Consider the following 16,248-nt stretch of genomic DNA (forward strand, 5'->3'; position numbering starts at 1 on the left):
TAATCTTTGGTTATTAATTTATATATAGGAATGAATTTAAAAAAATACTCTTGCAATATTTACACAATCACAAGATTTTATAACAAATCAAAACCGAAAGTACTATTCAGCCCAAAATGGCGTCAGAGTCGGACCACTTTGATCTGCAAAGGTTAAACGACCTGTTAAACGCTTGCTACGATGAATCAGAAATAATTTGTTTGGATAATTATGTGCATGCATACGATGAGATTTCAAAGTAAGTATCAGTTTCTGTTTCAAATTGATTGTTGATATATAAAATCCGTTTTTTTAACATGAATTCGCGAATATTGATTTTATTGATCAGTGTGATTTACTTCTATTAATATTTTCTTCCTGCTTTGGAAATATAACTTTCAAACAAATGATTTCAAGTTGTAAATGGATCTACTACCTTTAAATATTTCTGCATTTTCTTTTATTTATTTTTTTTAATTTATTTATTTATTTATTTTTTGCACTCATTTAAAAAAGTCAGTCCACCACAAATTGCACTTAGTTCCACATCCATTCCTACACACAGCACATCTCAAGACAAAGACATTTAAAATGAATGCCCGTGCACAATAACTAAGATCCCATTCAAGGTAAATAAATACTTAAAAATTAAACAATGTATTTGCAGACGACACGGAAAAGGTTAGGAAGTTATATTTATTTTAATAAACAGTCAACGGGTCCTTACGGCTAGCCAAAAGTTCTACCCGTAAGTGAGTCTCGTTTGGCTAGCCTGGACACACTGTATTGTCTAACCGTACGGCACTTTTTAAAATTATATGAAAGTCGAAAATGCATAATTATGTACTTTTGTTTCGTTAAACGAGGATTTTAACCAAGGACCCGCTTTTGTCCTCAGACTTTATTAAAAATGCTTTGTAAAAAAAGGAAAAGAAGGAAAATAAGGATAGCATTGTCATCGCGATAAAAGTGTCAAAGTTACATTACGCATTATACAAAGTACATTATATATGCGTATGCAAAGTTATATCAATGATTAAATAATAAATAGTTTAAGTTAAAACGTTTTTGTTTTTTATGATTATATAAGATTTTTATTGTTGTTTTTTTTGTATGAAAGATTAATTATTAAATCATTTTTTGTTGATTAAGCACATGGAATGAATAATCATAACAGCCAAAGAAGCTTGTTTCATAACAGCATGATCTGAATGGAATGAATAAATAAATAGAACATTGAAAAAAAAATACAAAAAAACCCACAAAAAAACAATATATGAGCTATAATTGAATTTTTGAATTGATTATTCATTTTCAACATAAAAGCAAAATCAATTACCCTAAATTAAAGCCTATAGTACAGGACTTTTAGAATGCATTTCACGGAACATGCAAACTTTCCTTACTGTATAATGATGGACAAACTTCTACTGTCAGTAATTGATGCAATTATCAGAACACAACAACAATTATTTTTGGTACTTTTTCATTTTCACTTTCATATAATTTTGAAAAGTGCCGTAAGGCTAGACAATACAGTGTGTCCAGACTTGCTGTACATGAGTCATAGGGGAAAAAAATGGATATTTACAACAGTTGCCAAACAATTTCTTTAATCATGTTTATTGATCATTTTATTTTTTTCAAATAACAGGGATTTTTTTGGCTTGTTTTATAGCGGATATTCGGTCATATTCCTAGTTGAAAATAGTATAATATTTTCCCAATCCACAGGAAAAAATTCCCAATTGAAAGTTACAAAATAAAAATATTGAATAAAGAACTCTAAAATCTTTGAAAATAAGGGCTTCTTCAATGTTACAGTGCTTAAATGTTTGAAGATAACATCCTAGACAGTGATTGTTTGCATTCATTTAATCACTGCAAATTGTCAGTCATGCATTTTTTCACTATTTTTAACAAAATTATAAATATCGCTGAAATTCCAAATTCCATGGGTATGGGTCAAGCTCCTAAAATCCTGAGAAAAAACCCTGATTGACTTTAATTACAAGCGTTGCAAATGTATTTGAAATGAAATTATAAAAAAAAGAATATCAGCCTTTTAAAATGAATGTACATTAAATTCTGGATATACAAAATTTAGGTTTACCATAACGATAGTAAGCATATGAACTGAACAGAAAATCAGCAATTGTTATGTTGTTAAATTTGCTAGATTACAGCACTAAGTGATGAGTCTGTGCCCGTGTTACTGGTGAACCAGCAGTTCATTGATTTCATGATCTTTTTTTTTTCCAAAACTATATTTTTAGTAAAATAGATTAGGAAAATGAAATAGATATTTATTTATTTATTTTTTGATACCGAATTTCTTTCTGATGCAAGCTGTCTCAAATAATTTACTGACATTATATGTTTTTACATGTAATGTAAACAGTATTTAATGACAGTAATCATTCCTTTTCTAGGGGACCCAAAAGCTTTTATTATTGTTTTACACCTCTTGTCAACTTTAAGGATTAAAATGCCAAAAAGATTCACATTGAACATATATTGTAATTATTTAATATCATTTTTTTCTTCTTTTCAGGTTGCTCAGATTGATGGGAGCTGTATTTGGATTTGTCAATTCAGATGTTGTAGAAAAAATTGGAATTCTTAGAGACTATCGAAAGTCTGACATTGGCGACCATTTTAAAACTATACAAAGCATGATCAAATATGAAGTGGAAACAAACACGACCAATAATAAGAAGAAAGCATCTGGATGCAGAACGTTACTGAGACTCCATCGAGCTCTAGAGTTCATCTCCGACTTCCTGATCGCTGTGAAGGATTCAGATGAACATGCCAAACTCTCAAGCGTCTGCTCTAAGAGTTATTATCGTACCTTATCAAAACATCATCCATGGATCATCAGGAAAGGTGTGGATGTTGCAGTGTACACGATACCGTCCCGCAAGCACTTCATGGAGAAGTTGAAGATGCATGATGTAAAGGAGACGGAAAGGGTTCTTGGAGAGACGGGAGCTCTTGGCATGCAAATATTTAATGTTGTGGAGAATTTGTATAAGGAAAACAAACTTCTGGATCTACCATAGTTAGTTTAGGTGACTTAAATTATACAAATATAATGTTTATATCAGGACTTATATTTCCAGTTTTACATGTTGCATTTTGAAAAATTTGTGTTGGTTAAGTTTAATAGACGTTCAGCTTAAGCTTTAAGAAACTTATTTAGTCATTTACAGTAAGTTTTGTTTGAGATGTCAGGATATATATAAATATGCATGTATATTTTTCTTCATTATCTTGAATACTTCACAATATCCTTTGTATTGTAGTATATATATATCAAAGATTTACAATTTTATTATTCTAATCATAAACACCATATAAACCTCACTTTTTATTTCCAGTTTTGAAATTTCTTTTAAAATTTGGATAAATTTTGTACTTAACCCATTGCTTCATGAGCATTTTGTGAAAAATGGCTGTTTTCATTGAAAAGTCTCCCGTTACAAGTTCAAATTGCTATAATACTATAAAAACTGCTTCAACACTAATCAAACTTGGCACAAATGTTGACTGGACCATTGCCCTTGCAACAACATGCTCAGGCTTAAATTTTCTGTTACCATGGCAACGAGGGGACATCTCAAAATTGCCAAAAATCACTATTTTGCGTTGATTTTTTCCATCAAAATTGATTTCAAAGTGCTGCAACTTCTCAATGGATTGAGATAGAGTCAAATGCTTTTCAGCGTTGGTAACACGTTACCTTATGATCAATCTGGGGTCATTTACAGCCTCTCACAAGTCCAAAATTTTCTTGGCGATGAGGGGGACTCCACCCCCCTTCAAACCCCCCAAACAGAAGGGGGCACATCCCCCTTCTGGCAACCCCCTGATGTATCTTTTGGTTGGGGGGCCGCGCCGAAAAAGAGGTCACTTTTTTTAACAACATTTCTCAAACAAAAACAAGTGTTTGGGGCCTAAATAAGGCATTTTTTCATCATTTGAGACAACAAAAAGGGGGGGGGGTGAAAAAGGCGTTAAAAGGCGTGTATATGAAGTAATGGGTTAACAAACACTTAAGGATAATTTTCTCTTTATTCATTCAAAGTTTGAGACATGATGGACTATAATGATAGAATTAGAATGTTTTTATAATGGAACTGATACATTGTAACTAATGTATAAAATTTAGTTTATTTTTGAAGACCCTTTCAACGTATTGTTGTTTTAAATTTATCTGTTGTTTTCATAGGTAACACTTCATCTTGATATACCTAATATTGACAATCGACAGTGCAAAAATAGAAACTGGGCATGTCCATTACTGGCATTACATAATATATTCAGGTTTATTTCAAGACTGATAAATGATAGGTTGTATGTTTTAAAGTCAGCATTGTATGTTTTAAAGTCAGCAGTATATTAATTAATAACTGTATCCAGTGATCATTTTGTATGAAATATATGCTGAATATAAAGGCCAGTTATCTCAAATGATAGTCAAACATTTCTTTATGACAACTTTTTTTCATGGATTCATAGAGCTTTCATAGTGATCTCATTGTATTTTGTTATGCAACAAAAAATGTATTTATTATTATTGTCATGTAAAATTTGTAAGAAATTGTATTTGGAGATGACATTATATGTGGTCAAAAAGTCTTATATTGTAATAATGACATTTGTATAATGTAACATTTAGGATACAAAATAAGAAAATTCTTGTTTGAAATTTTCTGAAACTACTGCTGATATTCATTAAAAATTTTGAAACTTCATTCAATTACATGTCTTTGGGATTTTAATCTCGGTCACTTCCGAAGACTCGTATCTCTTGATGTGGATTTTGAACAAAAGATGGCTCTTTGTGAACTTGCACAAAGAGCTTGCACTATGTCATGTACATCATATTTTGAATAAGTAATCTCTTTTGTTAATTCCTACATTGTCAAGACTCTTGTTTTACAATCAAGCACTGAGAGTAGTCTATGCTGGCTGTCCGATTGACAACTCTTGTATGTAATTTTGACAGTTTATAATAGTTTATAAAGTTACTTATTAAAATTTGCTCCTTTATAATGATTTATGGATACTATAAACTTTACAAGTAACATTGTATCTTCAGTCTTCTGTTGCCAAATTTTCCATGATGAAAGTTACAATGTGTTTGATCATTAATGATCTTATCTTATGAAACAAATGTTAGAAGTTGAGAATTTTGAAATTTCATTTTTATTATGATGAGGAAGAATATTGTTTCATATTGATTGATTGATTTTCATTATATTCAAAAAACTTGTTTGCTTTGATTCAAATTTAGCCTGATTTAACTATTCTTTCCATGGTTGGTATCAGATATATATAGTTGTCATAGCAACTAAAATACATGTATGAATTATGCAAATTTTCCTTTCATTTTGAGTATTTCTTCATAACATTACCTGTACTAGCAGATTAGAACTATATTTTCCGTTCTTTATATTTTTGTATGTTTGATTGGCTGAAGATATTGTAAGTGACAGTGTTATGCTTTCATGTGTTAGAAATAATTTGAAATTAAGGCTACAATCCTGCAGATGAGCGAAATTATTTCAAGAAAATCAAACTTGAGGAAGGTGTACTAAAAAATTTTGAATTTAAGAAAAGTTAAAAGATTGAAGTAATGATTTACATGTTATGTAGGATTATTGACTGATTTTTCATTATTTAGCACAATACATGTATTTCTACTGTGTGACTTATGCAGTGTCTATGCACTTATGACTTTTGCAGTAAGGGCTATTTTTGCATATTTTGACCTCTTTTTGGTACTTAATGTAATTGTTAGTGCCATTTGCAATTGTAAATTATCTTTACTTCACAATATTTTACTTAAATACATTTTCAAAATTCTGTGAAAATGTGTATGAATCTGGAGGCATGCTGCTTTAAAGACAGGATATTATTTGTCTTGTTTAAAAATAATGAAAGAAATAATCTTATTTGTTAAATTTACTGTTATAATGGTTACAGTTTATCAGTTTCCAAAATTTAATGAACTTTGTTTTTTCCACCCAAATAAAACAAAACCTCTACACTGTTATTCAGATCTTTGGGTTGAAACAAAAATATTAAAATTTGGCATCACGACAAAACCAACATAGTGCGTTTGCGACCAGCATGGATCCAGACCAGCCTGCGCATCCTCGCAGTCTGATCAGGATTCATGCTGTTCGCTTACAAACCCTATAACAAGTAAAGAAACTGATAGTGAACATCATGGATCCTGATCAGACTGTGCGAATGCGCAGGCTGGTCTGGATCCATGCTGGTTGCAAGCGCATTATGTTGGTTTTGTTATGGCGCGGCTCATTTGTTTCAGAAGTTGTTAATCTGCAGATTTTGTTAAATTATTAAATACAATATATAATTCATTAAAATGTAAAAAGTTAAAAGCATAATGCTGTATATTTTTCAAAACATGTTAAAGCCTTCATAATAGATTTAACAAATATTAGAATAAACTTAAAAGGAAAAATTTTGATTCTAAAAAGCATTTATTATAGAAGAAAAATTAATGTTTTTCCATTGTGAATATTTTTTTTCAGAAATTATATGTACATATTAAGTTATTTATTGAAAAGTGTCAGAGAGCTTAAGAGGAAAGAATTAGGAAAAAACAAAATTTTTATTGTAAAGTAAAAATTTTCTTGCATAATTGTTGTAAAAAAACAAAACTGTATATAAATAGCTTTACATCACTTGTTATTTCTAGGTTTTATATCAAATTTATTATTTAATTTTATGTTACGTTTTTCTCTATGTTTTATTTTTACTGTGATATAATTAAATATATGTCTGATTCAAGAATAAAAGAGCGCTGTTATTTCATTTTATAGTTTGTTAAATTAACAAGCATTCTGAGTTTTCAACCATGGAAACCGACTTACTTGTATATTGTTATGTTACTTTATCCCACGGATTTATATTAATAATATAAATCTGTGTTTATCCTTAGGCCTTTAAATATGAGGTTGCTTTGAGATAATTCATTGCATTTAAAACTTGACTAGCTTGTCTGTAGACCATGTCATTTCATTACAATAATCCGGAAATATTGCATCAACAGTAAAGCCTAATAGAATGATTGCCTGTGACCATCAGTAGGGCACATTTGTTTTTATCGTAGGTAAAAGGTCAATGTTATAGTGACCTAATTGAAAAGAATTTCTGTGCATCCATTAAGGAATAATTGCATCTATAGTGGTTAAAATTAACGTGATGATTACCTGTGCATTCTTGTTTTGGAGCACTTTGGGGCAAAAGTCATGTTGGCATTCATTTTATTGTCTTAACAAAGAAAAAATAAACTTATTGTGGATCAGTTATGTAACCTGAATTGTTTTTGATTCAAAGGTGAAGATCTTTTTGTCTCCTTGACTACCTGAAAATGCTTGTGCTTTTTTCTGACCTTTGACCTATTCCAACTCCTTGGTTCCCTGCATCTCTAGAGACCTTGAGAAGAAATAAGCCTAGGTTTTAAAGACTTCGTATTGACATTGCCCATTGATTTTAAGGTCACAAAGTCCAAGGTCAAGGTCACATGGACACTCTGTTCTACTTGTTTTCTTCTATTTTTCAAATGAGTCATATTTTTACATTGTACATATTACCTCAGTACAAACTTCATGTTTAAATGATCCAAAACACTATATCTCTTGTTTGATTTTGGTTAGATATGTGTTGAGTATGCTATATGATGTTTTAGGCCTAATAGTCTATGTTATTGTCGTTTACTTTGTCTGTTTACTTTATCCGTGAATTATTACTTTATCCTTAAATTATTATTATAATATGTGATTTGTCATTTTGCTTCACAGTTATGTTTTCTTTTATGCTGCTGTTGCTACCCACATGTTTAACTTACTTAAGAAATAAATCACTAGATCTGTTTGTCTCTTTCTTGTATGATTTTCCTAAGTTTGCATGAAATGACATTTACCATGTGAATCTCAGGTCCTCAATGAATGATACCATATGGTTTCTATGGAAGTATCTTGATTTGATTGGATGAATTTCACAAGCACAGGATTTGACATGGAGAGGTTATTTACACTCTGTACTATTAAGTTATACAAGATACCGGAGACTTTAGGCTGGATGAGATGAATTTGACTCTAGGCGCAAGACTCATTCAGGCTATATCTTCCCGTATTTCCCGTCAGCAACTTGTTTCACTAACAGCCAATCAAAATTAGAGAAAATTATTTGAGTTATTATAATGGCTATTACGTCGGTAATGTATTACCAAGTCAAACGCGTATTATCATACTGATTTTCTAAATGCTGGATGGTATGTGTATTTGTAATATGAGCCGCGTCATGACAAAACCAACATAATGGGTTTGCGACCAGCATGGATCCAGACCAGCCTGCGCATCCGCGCAGTCTGATCAGGATCCATGCTGTTCACTATCAGTTTCACCACTTGTAATAGAGTTAGTAAGCGAACAGCATGGATCCTGATCAGACTGCGCGGATGCGCAGGCTGGTCTGGATCCATGCTGGTCGCAAACACATTATGTTGGTTTTGTCGTGACGCGGCTCATATATATTATATTTTAATGAATGTACAGAGGTTAACTCAACCAGTAAACCCGGAAAGTCACCATCTGACATCTAATGCGTTGATGCGACGTAAAACACAACCAAAAAAAGTACAAGTTCACAAAATGTATATGATATGATACAGTTGTTTAATGATGGCATTGAGATACACTTTGGTTGTGTTTAAGAAATATATTCTTTAAATGCGCATCCTTACTAGCAAATCTTTTGTAACATCACACTTATCAAGCTACTCTCCCGCACAAAACTGGTCTAACATATTTGTTTACGGCTTTTAAATAGGCTTGCAGTTCCCATGACATACCTGTAAGCTAACACTTCTTATGTTTCACTAATGACACATATAAACACCCCTATTATCACACCCGTAGACATGTAGCGAGAAGGACAGATTGATGCAGTTAGAACTTACTATATAAAAGTCAGTTTTAAACTGCATTACCAAGATATGTTTTTTTTTGTCTTTTATGACATAATTTTCTATGATATATTGTGCAGTATCTTTAAAAAATATACTCGGCCGAAGTAAAACTGGTTAACTTGCATATGTTAGTTTTTAGTTTTCCTTGCAAAGTCATATAGAAATTTTATCATAGCTTGCTTAACAATAACATAATAATTTCTTATAGGGTTGTTTATCTTGAAAAATGAAACACCTACATGTATGTATGTATTACAAAACAAATATGTCGTGTTTCGGTAAGTGAACAGTCGGTACGACAAATGTTTTTACAAATACTTGATTAAGATGCAAAAATATATGAAAATTATAAACATCATCATATTATCATATAAAGAACTGTTCTGTACATTTTATTTTAGAACGATCCTTTACATTTTAGTTAGAACTATCCTTTACATATTATTTTAGAATTGCCAATGAGATCCCAAGATTTCATTTTGTAATTTTAAAATGACCAATGAAAACTTTTCCTATATTCAGTTCTTCCCTGTAAATTTTACAGGAAAAACTTACCAAGCGCAAAATTGTTCTATCCGCAACCAATAGATCTACTTGTAATCAGTTATAAGGGTGTGTTTATAATTTAAGTCAATATTTACAAAATAAAAAGTTTGAAACGGTTTAATTTTATAGCAGGGTAAACATTGCAAATTCTTAAATGTTTTTTCGTCGGACAAGACGTGTATTAATCATCTATACATACGAAATGTACGAGCCTGTGGTGAAATTTTATCTTTTGATGATATTCTACTTAGGGTCTATAAAAACTCAAGTAATTTAAAACCCTGTTAACTAGCGCTATATTATATACTCTCTTTCAACTAGTTGGACATTTCAGGGATTATTTTATATTGAAAAGCAATATATGCGTTACACATACATGTAATTGTTTTGTTGTTGTTGTTTTGTGGTTGTTTTGTTTTTGTTTTGTTTTTTGGAAGGGGGGTATCCCTTTAGTTTTGTCTTTTCTCAGATGGCTGTTGCTCATTTTTTCATTGTCAAGTGGAGATGAATTAACTATATTTGTCAAATGAGTGACTGTTATTATGGTGATTGAGCAACATTTGATCCTGGAAAATCTTTAAGATACAATTTAAACCTGACTAAAATTTAAAAAAGACTGCCTCACTCTTTTTATTAATTGAATGTTACTGCTAATTTCCGACGGATATTTACGTCCACGTAAGTCATTTATCATTCGTACGAAGTTACGCCGCCTGTCGATCAAGCTGGCAGGGGTCTTACAGATAAGCCAATCGGCGAACGCTAAGAATGATGTCTGCGAAGTCCGCCATTTTCCTTAGACAAGCTATTTGTACAAGACAATGGTGCAGCAGTATTTTTATTGAAATTATTTTGATTTTTTGTCAATTTAAAGCTATTAAATCGGTTTATCTAAGTTACAAATATTCTGACATATTGACAGATGTAGTCAGTAAGTACGTTTTACAAATATATAATTATTTATCAGTAACTATGTATATATGAAGATAATAAGTTATATACTTATAGTATACCTGGCTATACCACAATTAATGCATTAAAAAGGAAAAAGAATAAACAAATACTCTGTCCTAGCTTCTTTCATTACAATTATGTCTTTTCATAATCACATACTATATTATAAGGACCCAGAATGACATTTTTTGTTCGTTTATAACATAGTGTCAATAAAATGCTGCAGTAGAAAAAAATTACTTGCAAATAAAATGAGAGAATGTGCAGGTGAAATTATCCTACTCAAATATTTCTATTAAAGCTCAATGAATTAAGACTATATATTTAAATACATCTGCTTCAAGAACATCATATCTGATCAGATCACAGTTTTAATTTAAAGCCGAGGTTTGGTGTATGCGAAGAATAATATTGCGTTTTATCACAAAACATATTTAATGTACAAATATACATATAATTATATATCATACATCAAAGTAACGCAAGGGCAATTTTTCTCATTCAATTTTAACGATTTATGCACAAATGCATTATGTATAAGTGATTTCGCACATAAAACCCTAAAACATTTGTAAATGTTACTGTTTCATCGATATAATTTTACTGTTTATAATTATGTTCTTCAATTTTAACTATCTTTGATTTTGTAAACTAAAATGATATTTTGTCAGTAACATCTTCCTTGAAGTCAACGAGCTTTGCCAAACGTTTTATTCATTAATGCATGAAGGCAGTTATTTGTTACTTTTTTAAATTCCATAACACATTGAAATATTCAATAAAAAGCATTAACTTTAGTGGCATAACAGTTTCGCGTAAACTTCGGTAACGTCTTCGGTAAAAATTGTCTAAGGTTCTGAGTGACTGGGTCACGTGAATCAGTGGGCGGAACAATCTCTTCTCTGGCGTATTGTCATTTATGGCAAAATGTAAACTTATTTTGACATTCACCTTTTCACTCGCTATATACCCTTGGATGGGCGTAATGTCACTTTCAGAATGAAATGAAATCACTTACAATGACAAACTTAAGATACAATTTCCACACCTTTTACGTTCAACTCAAAACAAAAATTCCTCGAAACCTGTCATAAAGATCTAATTATTTTTAACTAAAAGTGCAAGTTGGGACTGAAAATGTGCACGTAGTTGTCGTGAGCTTTTTGAGTCATGGCACTGACGAACAAACGTTTGGTTTTGTCACAAAAACATACGGCACATGGTCTCTTTACGACCGATATCACATTGGAAGTTTTCTTCAAGTCTGGCGAAACCGCGAGTAACTTGTTTGAACTGTTTTCGCAAACAAACACTGTCCCATCATCTGAAAGCGCCAGCCCTTGTGGACACTGTAACTCTCCTGAAAAAAAGATGCCAGTTACCTCCCCTTTCCAAGATAACCGAATTACCGCCTGCCTGACTCTATCGGATACAAAAATGTATTCATTATTGGTCGTGACGTAATCTGGACCGGCAAATATATCTTTTCCCTTTTCATCTTTTGTTACTGTCAACTTCTGAATTCCTTTGGTGTCCAAAATCGCAAGTTTTGCCGGGCTGTCAAAGGTTACAACAAAACCTTTACCAGAACAATAGCTGATTCTACAAAAATTACCTTTGACCTTTAAACGCTGCTTTATCACAAGCTTTTCAAAAATAACTTTTATAAGAATAATGTTTTCGTCTTCTGGGACTGAAACAGCGACCTCGTCACATGCAACTTTTGTCACGTCACACGGCGGACAAACAACACTAATCTGACAAATGACCATTTTATTGTTCACGTTTACCAACTTAACCGATTTGTTAAGAAAATCTGTCAAAATTAGAACATTTGAAGAAAGCAAAGCCATTCCTGTTATCCAACATTTGTTACTCTCATCTGGCGCCTTGGCACAAATGTTTGTTGGATTTACCGAGTGTTCTAGTTTAACAACAAGCTTCCCAATCGACTTTTCCTGCAGAACAATACGCTCAAGGGCTTTATTCGGCTCAAATGCAAAAGTTGATAAATCCGTACCTTTCAGCTTACTTTCTAAAAAATTTACATTCGTTTTTATCGTTTGCCGAGCTAATATCAATTCCTTAAAGAGTTTATTTCCCTGTTTCGTTTCGTTCAGCTCCTTTACATCTTTTAATAAATTTTTAGTAGATTTTATCACGTTATTACACGTTGAATCTATCTCTCTCATATTCATATAAGTATTTTGCGAGACTTTTCTAACTTCATCTGTAAATGCCTTTTCTAGATCATCCATTTGTTTATCTAAATCTCTCCTAAAGTTTTTCATTACTTCAACTGATTCTTCTAAAGAGGCGTTCGACTTTTCTGTCAATGCTTTATACTTTCCTCTTTCCTGTTCACTTTTTTTTATAAATGCTTCTAAAAATCTTATAGTTTCATCATATTCCGGTCCATCAAGAGTTTGATCAGACTGATCTGGTATGTAAATAACGGAACAATTTTTTCTGCTGTGGTCTAAATTTTTACATGTGTTGCAAATCAAAGCCTCGTGATATCGACAATAGAAACTAGATAATTGATCAGAATGTTTTTCACAGTGTAAATCTAGCTCATCAAACGCGTCAGAGTCGGAGTACGACCGGGCGGTTAGTGTGGACCTAGGCATTTTATCGCTGTTAAGAAGACCATGTTGTCTAAAAGATTTGGACGTTTTGTGGTTGCTAATGCAGGCTTGACAAAGATATTCTTTACATGTTGTACAAAAGCCACTAGGGTAAAGTCTTCGACCGGTTCTATCACAAGGTTGACAAAACAGTTGAGTATCTTCTTCCGATCCGAATTCAAGAGTGGATGATAGTGATGAAGCCATTTTCCTTCCTGAAAGAAACCAAAATATTACTCATTGGTCAATTACCTGAACCTATCATTTTTGCTTCTGTTGTCTTTTGACAATAAGCAGAGATATAGTGATTTTGTATTTCGTATGGAAGTCAAAATACTAGGTCGTTTCTTTTAAGACAAATAATTTACATTCAGCACAACTTTCTCCAGGTAATAAGCAATTAACATGCTCTCAATCCATTATTTAACTGTTAACTGTTACAAAATTGAAGTGTGCCCAGTCTTAAAAAGGGAAAAATCTTTTCTTTTTTTTTTTGGAATAATGTGTCTTTTAACTTTAAACTTATTATCAAACTTATGAGGACATTTTATAGACTTTTAAACTGGTATAAATACATGTACATTAGCCATGTGTTTGTAATTTATGGTATCTATATAAGATTTAGCCGTTATATTTATTGAGCAGTAAAATATACTTCGTTTAATAGTTTCTGAAACTTTTTTAATGTCTTCGCTATAGATAAAATCATAAAATAGGGTATGGAAATCCACTTTTTCAACGTACAATCCACTATGATGAACCAAAACGACATTAACACATTTATCATAATACATATACTTCATTTTATATGTATATATATTGTGTATAATAGTCTCAATGGAATCACAAAATTTGATTTTTTCTTTCTTTCTTCGTGTATATATTACAACTTTGTTAAATCATTATTTACTTTATCTTCATACCACATTAATAACTCTGTTGAACTACATTTTATACATGTATTTATACATGTATGTGTGTTTCGTTTTTTTTCCTCATTTTCTTTATTTACATTGTTATATATTTGTAATTTGACATCTTATCTCTAATCTTAAAAGTAACTGGCACAAGAAAATAGAAGAAAATATAAACGAATCACATTAAACTGACATTTATTATCTTTTTGATAAACCAACACTTAGATCATCAACATAGACAATATTATGTCGAGAATACATCATCCGGAAGATATATCATAACAACGGACCGCGTCGTTAAAAGGTCAATAGATAGATGTTATTAGCATGGATCCGGGACGTTCTTCTTTATTCTTTGTTTGATTGTGTTTTACGTCACACCGACATAGTATAGGTCATATGGTCAGCTTTACTGGTGAAGGAAGACCTCAGGTGCCATTCCGTGAATTATGTCAGGCACAAACGGGCTCCTGAGTAGAACCATCGACGTTCCGTAAGCTAGCTGGATACTTCCTCACATGAAAGAATCCAATGTCCCAGTCGGGATCCTAACCCACAGCGGCGAGGGGCAAGTGGTTTGAAGTCAACGACCTTAACCACTCGAACCACTCGGTCACAGACGCCCCTTCGTTCTTTTTTCTTTCTTTCTTTCTATATCAAATTCATGATCTGCCATATTTGATTTTAGGTAACGTTCTTCTTTAAATCCTTACCAAAAATCAAATATGAAAGATCATGTATTTTGATCATGAAGACAATTTAAATTTTAGCAACAATACGTCATCATTTAATGTAACTTTTAATACCTAATAATTAAAAATAAAACAAGCGAATTCTCAAGGTCTTACCTTTAAACTTAAAAATCCCGTGTCAAAACTCAAATGTGAAAGAAAACTTTTATTAAATACAGGTTCTATTGACTTCCTAGTTGTAAGTGTACCGATCCGAATAATACCCGTAAACATTTGGGCAAGATTTTATCTTATACACGTATTTGCCTATATATCGAATTAAATGTATAAATACTTACAGAAGCAAAATATATAATCGACACCCACAAAAGTGATGAATATTAGGCGCTTAAACTCATACTTCCCTGTTTGCAAACATAGATAGATACTTTTATTTCCTCCAATATTTGAAGAGCTATTAAACAAACAATAACAGCAATTACATACAATGTATATAGATGTTCGATCGTGACATCTAAGTATATGTAGACAAATAGCATACTTGTGAGTGACTGTAAAGCTTTTTAGAGTAAGAGTCCTAGACGAAACGAAACTCTATAAACTTCATTACAATATTAGTTTATATATATATATAATATAAACAGTGGGGGTATATTGCTTTGCATTTGTCTGTCGGTCGTTCCGTCGGTCCGTAGACCAAATGGTTTCCGAGTGATAACTAAAGAACGCTTAGGCCTAGGAACTTCAAACTTAGTATGATGATTGTTCATGTCCAGTAGATGACCCCTGTTGATGTTGGGGTCAAGGCGTAAAAGGTCAAGGTCACATTGACCTTGTAGGTAAAAACGGTTTCCGAGTGATAACTACAGAACCCTTTGGCCTATGAACTTTAAACTTGGTATGGTGATTGTTCATGACCAGCAGATGACCCCTATTGATTTTGGGGTCAAGAAGTTAAAGGTCAAGGTCACATTGACCTTGTAGGTAAAAACGGTTTCCGAGTGATAACTACAGAACCCTTTGGCCTATGAACTTTAAACTTGGTATGGTGATTGTTCATGACCAGCAGATGACCCCTATTGATTTACGGGTCAAGGGGTTAAAGGTCAAGGTCACATTTACCTTGTAGGTAAAAACGGTTTCAAATCAATAACTAAAGAACGCTTAGGCCTAGGAACTTAAAATTGGTTTGATGATTGTTTATGACCAGCAAATGACCCCTGTTGATTTTAGGGTCAAGGGGTCAAAGGTCAAGGTTGCATTGACATTGTAGGTAAAAACGGTTTCCGATTAAAAACTAAAGAACTTAGGTCTAGGCACTTCAAACTTGGTATGATGATTGTTCATGACCAGCAGATGACCCCTTTTGATTTTGGGGTCAATGGTTTAAATTACATTGACCTTGTAGGTAAAAACGGTTTCCGATCAATAACTAAAGAACGCTTAGGTCTAGGAACTTCAAACTTGGTATGATGATTGCTCATGACCAGCAGATGACCCCTATTGATTTTGGGCCAAAATAT

The 16,248-nt window shown here is 32.2% G+C and overlaps 2 protein-coding genes across 3 annotated transcripts; one reads left to right on the plus strand and one right to left on the minus strand.

Annotated features, from left to right (window-relative positions):
- The first annotated feature begins 87 nt into the window (after positions 1-87).
- On the plus strand, positions 88-3,400 carry LOC132743020 (ceramide-1-phosphate transfer protein-like). Its single transcript, XM_060731527.1, has 2 exons — positions 88-238; positions 2,534-3,400. The coding sequence occupies exons 1-2, from the start codon at positions 117-119 to the stop codon at positions 3,042-3,044; spliced, it is 633 nt and encodes a 210-aa protein (XP_060587510.1). The 5' UTR covers positions 88-116; the 3' UTR covers positions 3,045-3,400.
- A 6,960-nt stretch (positions 3,401-10,360) lies between these two features.
- On the minus strand, positions 10,361-15,167 carry LOC132743021 (uncharacterized). Of its 2 annotated transcripts, none has more exons than XM_060731529.1 (2): positions 15,064-15,167; positions 10,361-13,331 (listed from the first exon to the last, which is right to left on the minus strand). In XM_060731529.1, the coding sequence occupies exon 2, from the start codon at positions 13,321-13,323 to the stop codon at positions 11,602-11,604; it is 1,722 nt and encodes a 573-aa protein (XP_060587512.1). In that variant the 5' UTR covers positions 13,324-13,331; positions 15,064-15,167; the 3' UTR covers positions 10,361-11,601. The 2 variants fall into 2 exon arrangements, with proteins under 2 accessions (XP_060587512.1, XP_060587511.1); XM_060731528.1 differs by lacking the exon at positions 15,064-15,167 and adding an exon at positions 14,882-15,031.
- Positions 15,168-16,248: the final 1,081 nt, after the last annotated feature.

Source organism: Ruditapes philippinarum, unplaced genomic scaffold (genome assembly GCF_026571515.1).
Source record: "Ruditapes philippinarum isolate M1 unplaced genomic scaffold, ASM2657151v2 ctg2664_1_1_1_1, whole genome shotgun sequence".
In the NCBI taxonomy this organism is placed as follows: Eukaryota; Metazoa; Mollusca; class Bivalvia; order Venerida; family Veneridae; genus Ruditapes; species Ruditapes philippinarum.

Excerpts from the sequence above, each read along its gene's own strand:
- LOC132743020 (XM_060731527.1), top strand. The coding sequence starts at position 117 with ATGGCGTCAGAGTCGGACCACTTTGATCTGCAAAGGTTAAACGACCTG. Across the intron at positions 239-2,533 it reads GCATACGATGAGATTTCAAA|GTTGCTCAGATTGATGGGAG; the intron begins GTAAGTATCAGT and ends TCTTCTTTTCAG.
- LOC132743021 (XM_060731529.1), bottom strand. The coding sequence starts at position 13,323 with ATGGCTTCATCACTATCATCCACTCTTGAATTCGGATCGGAAGAAGAT.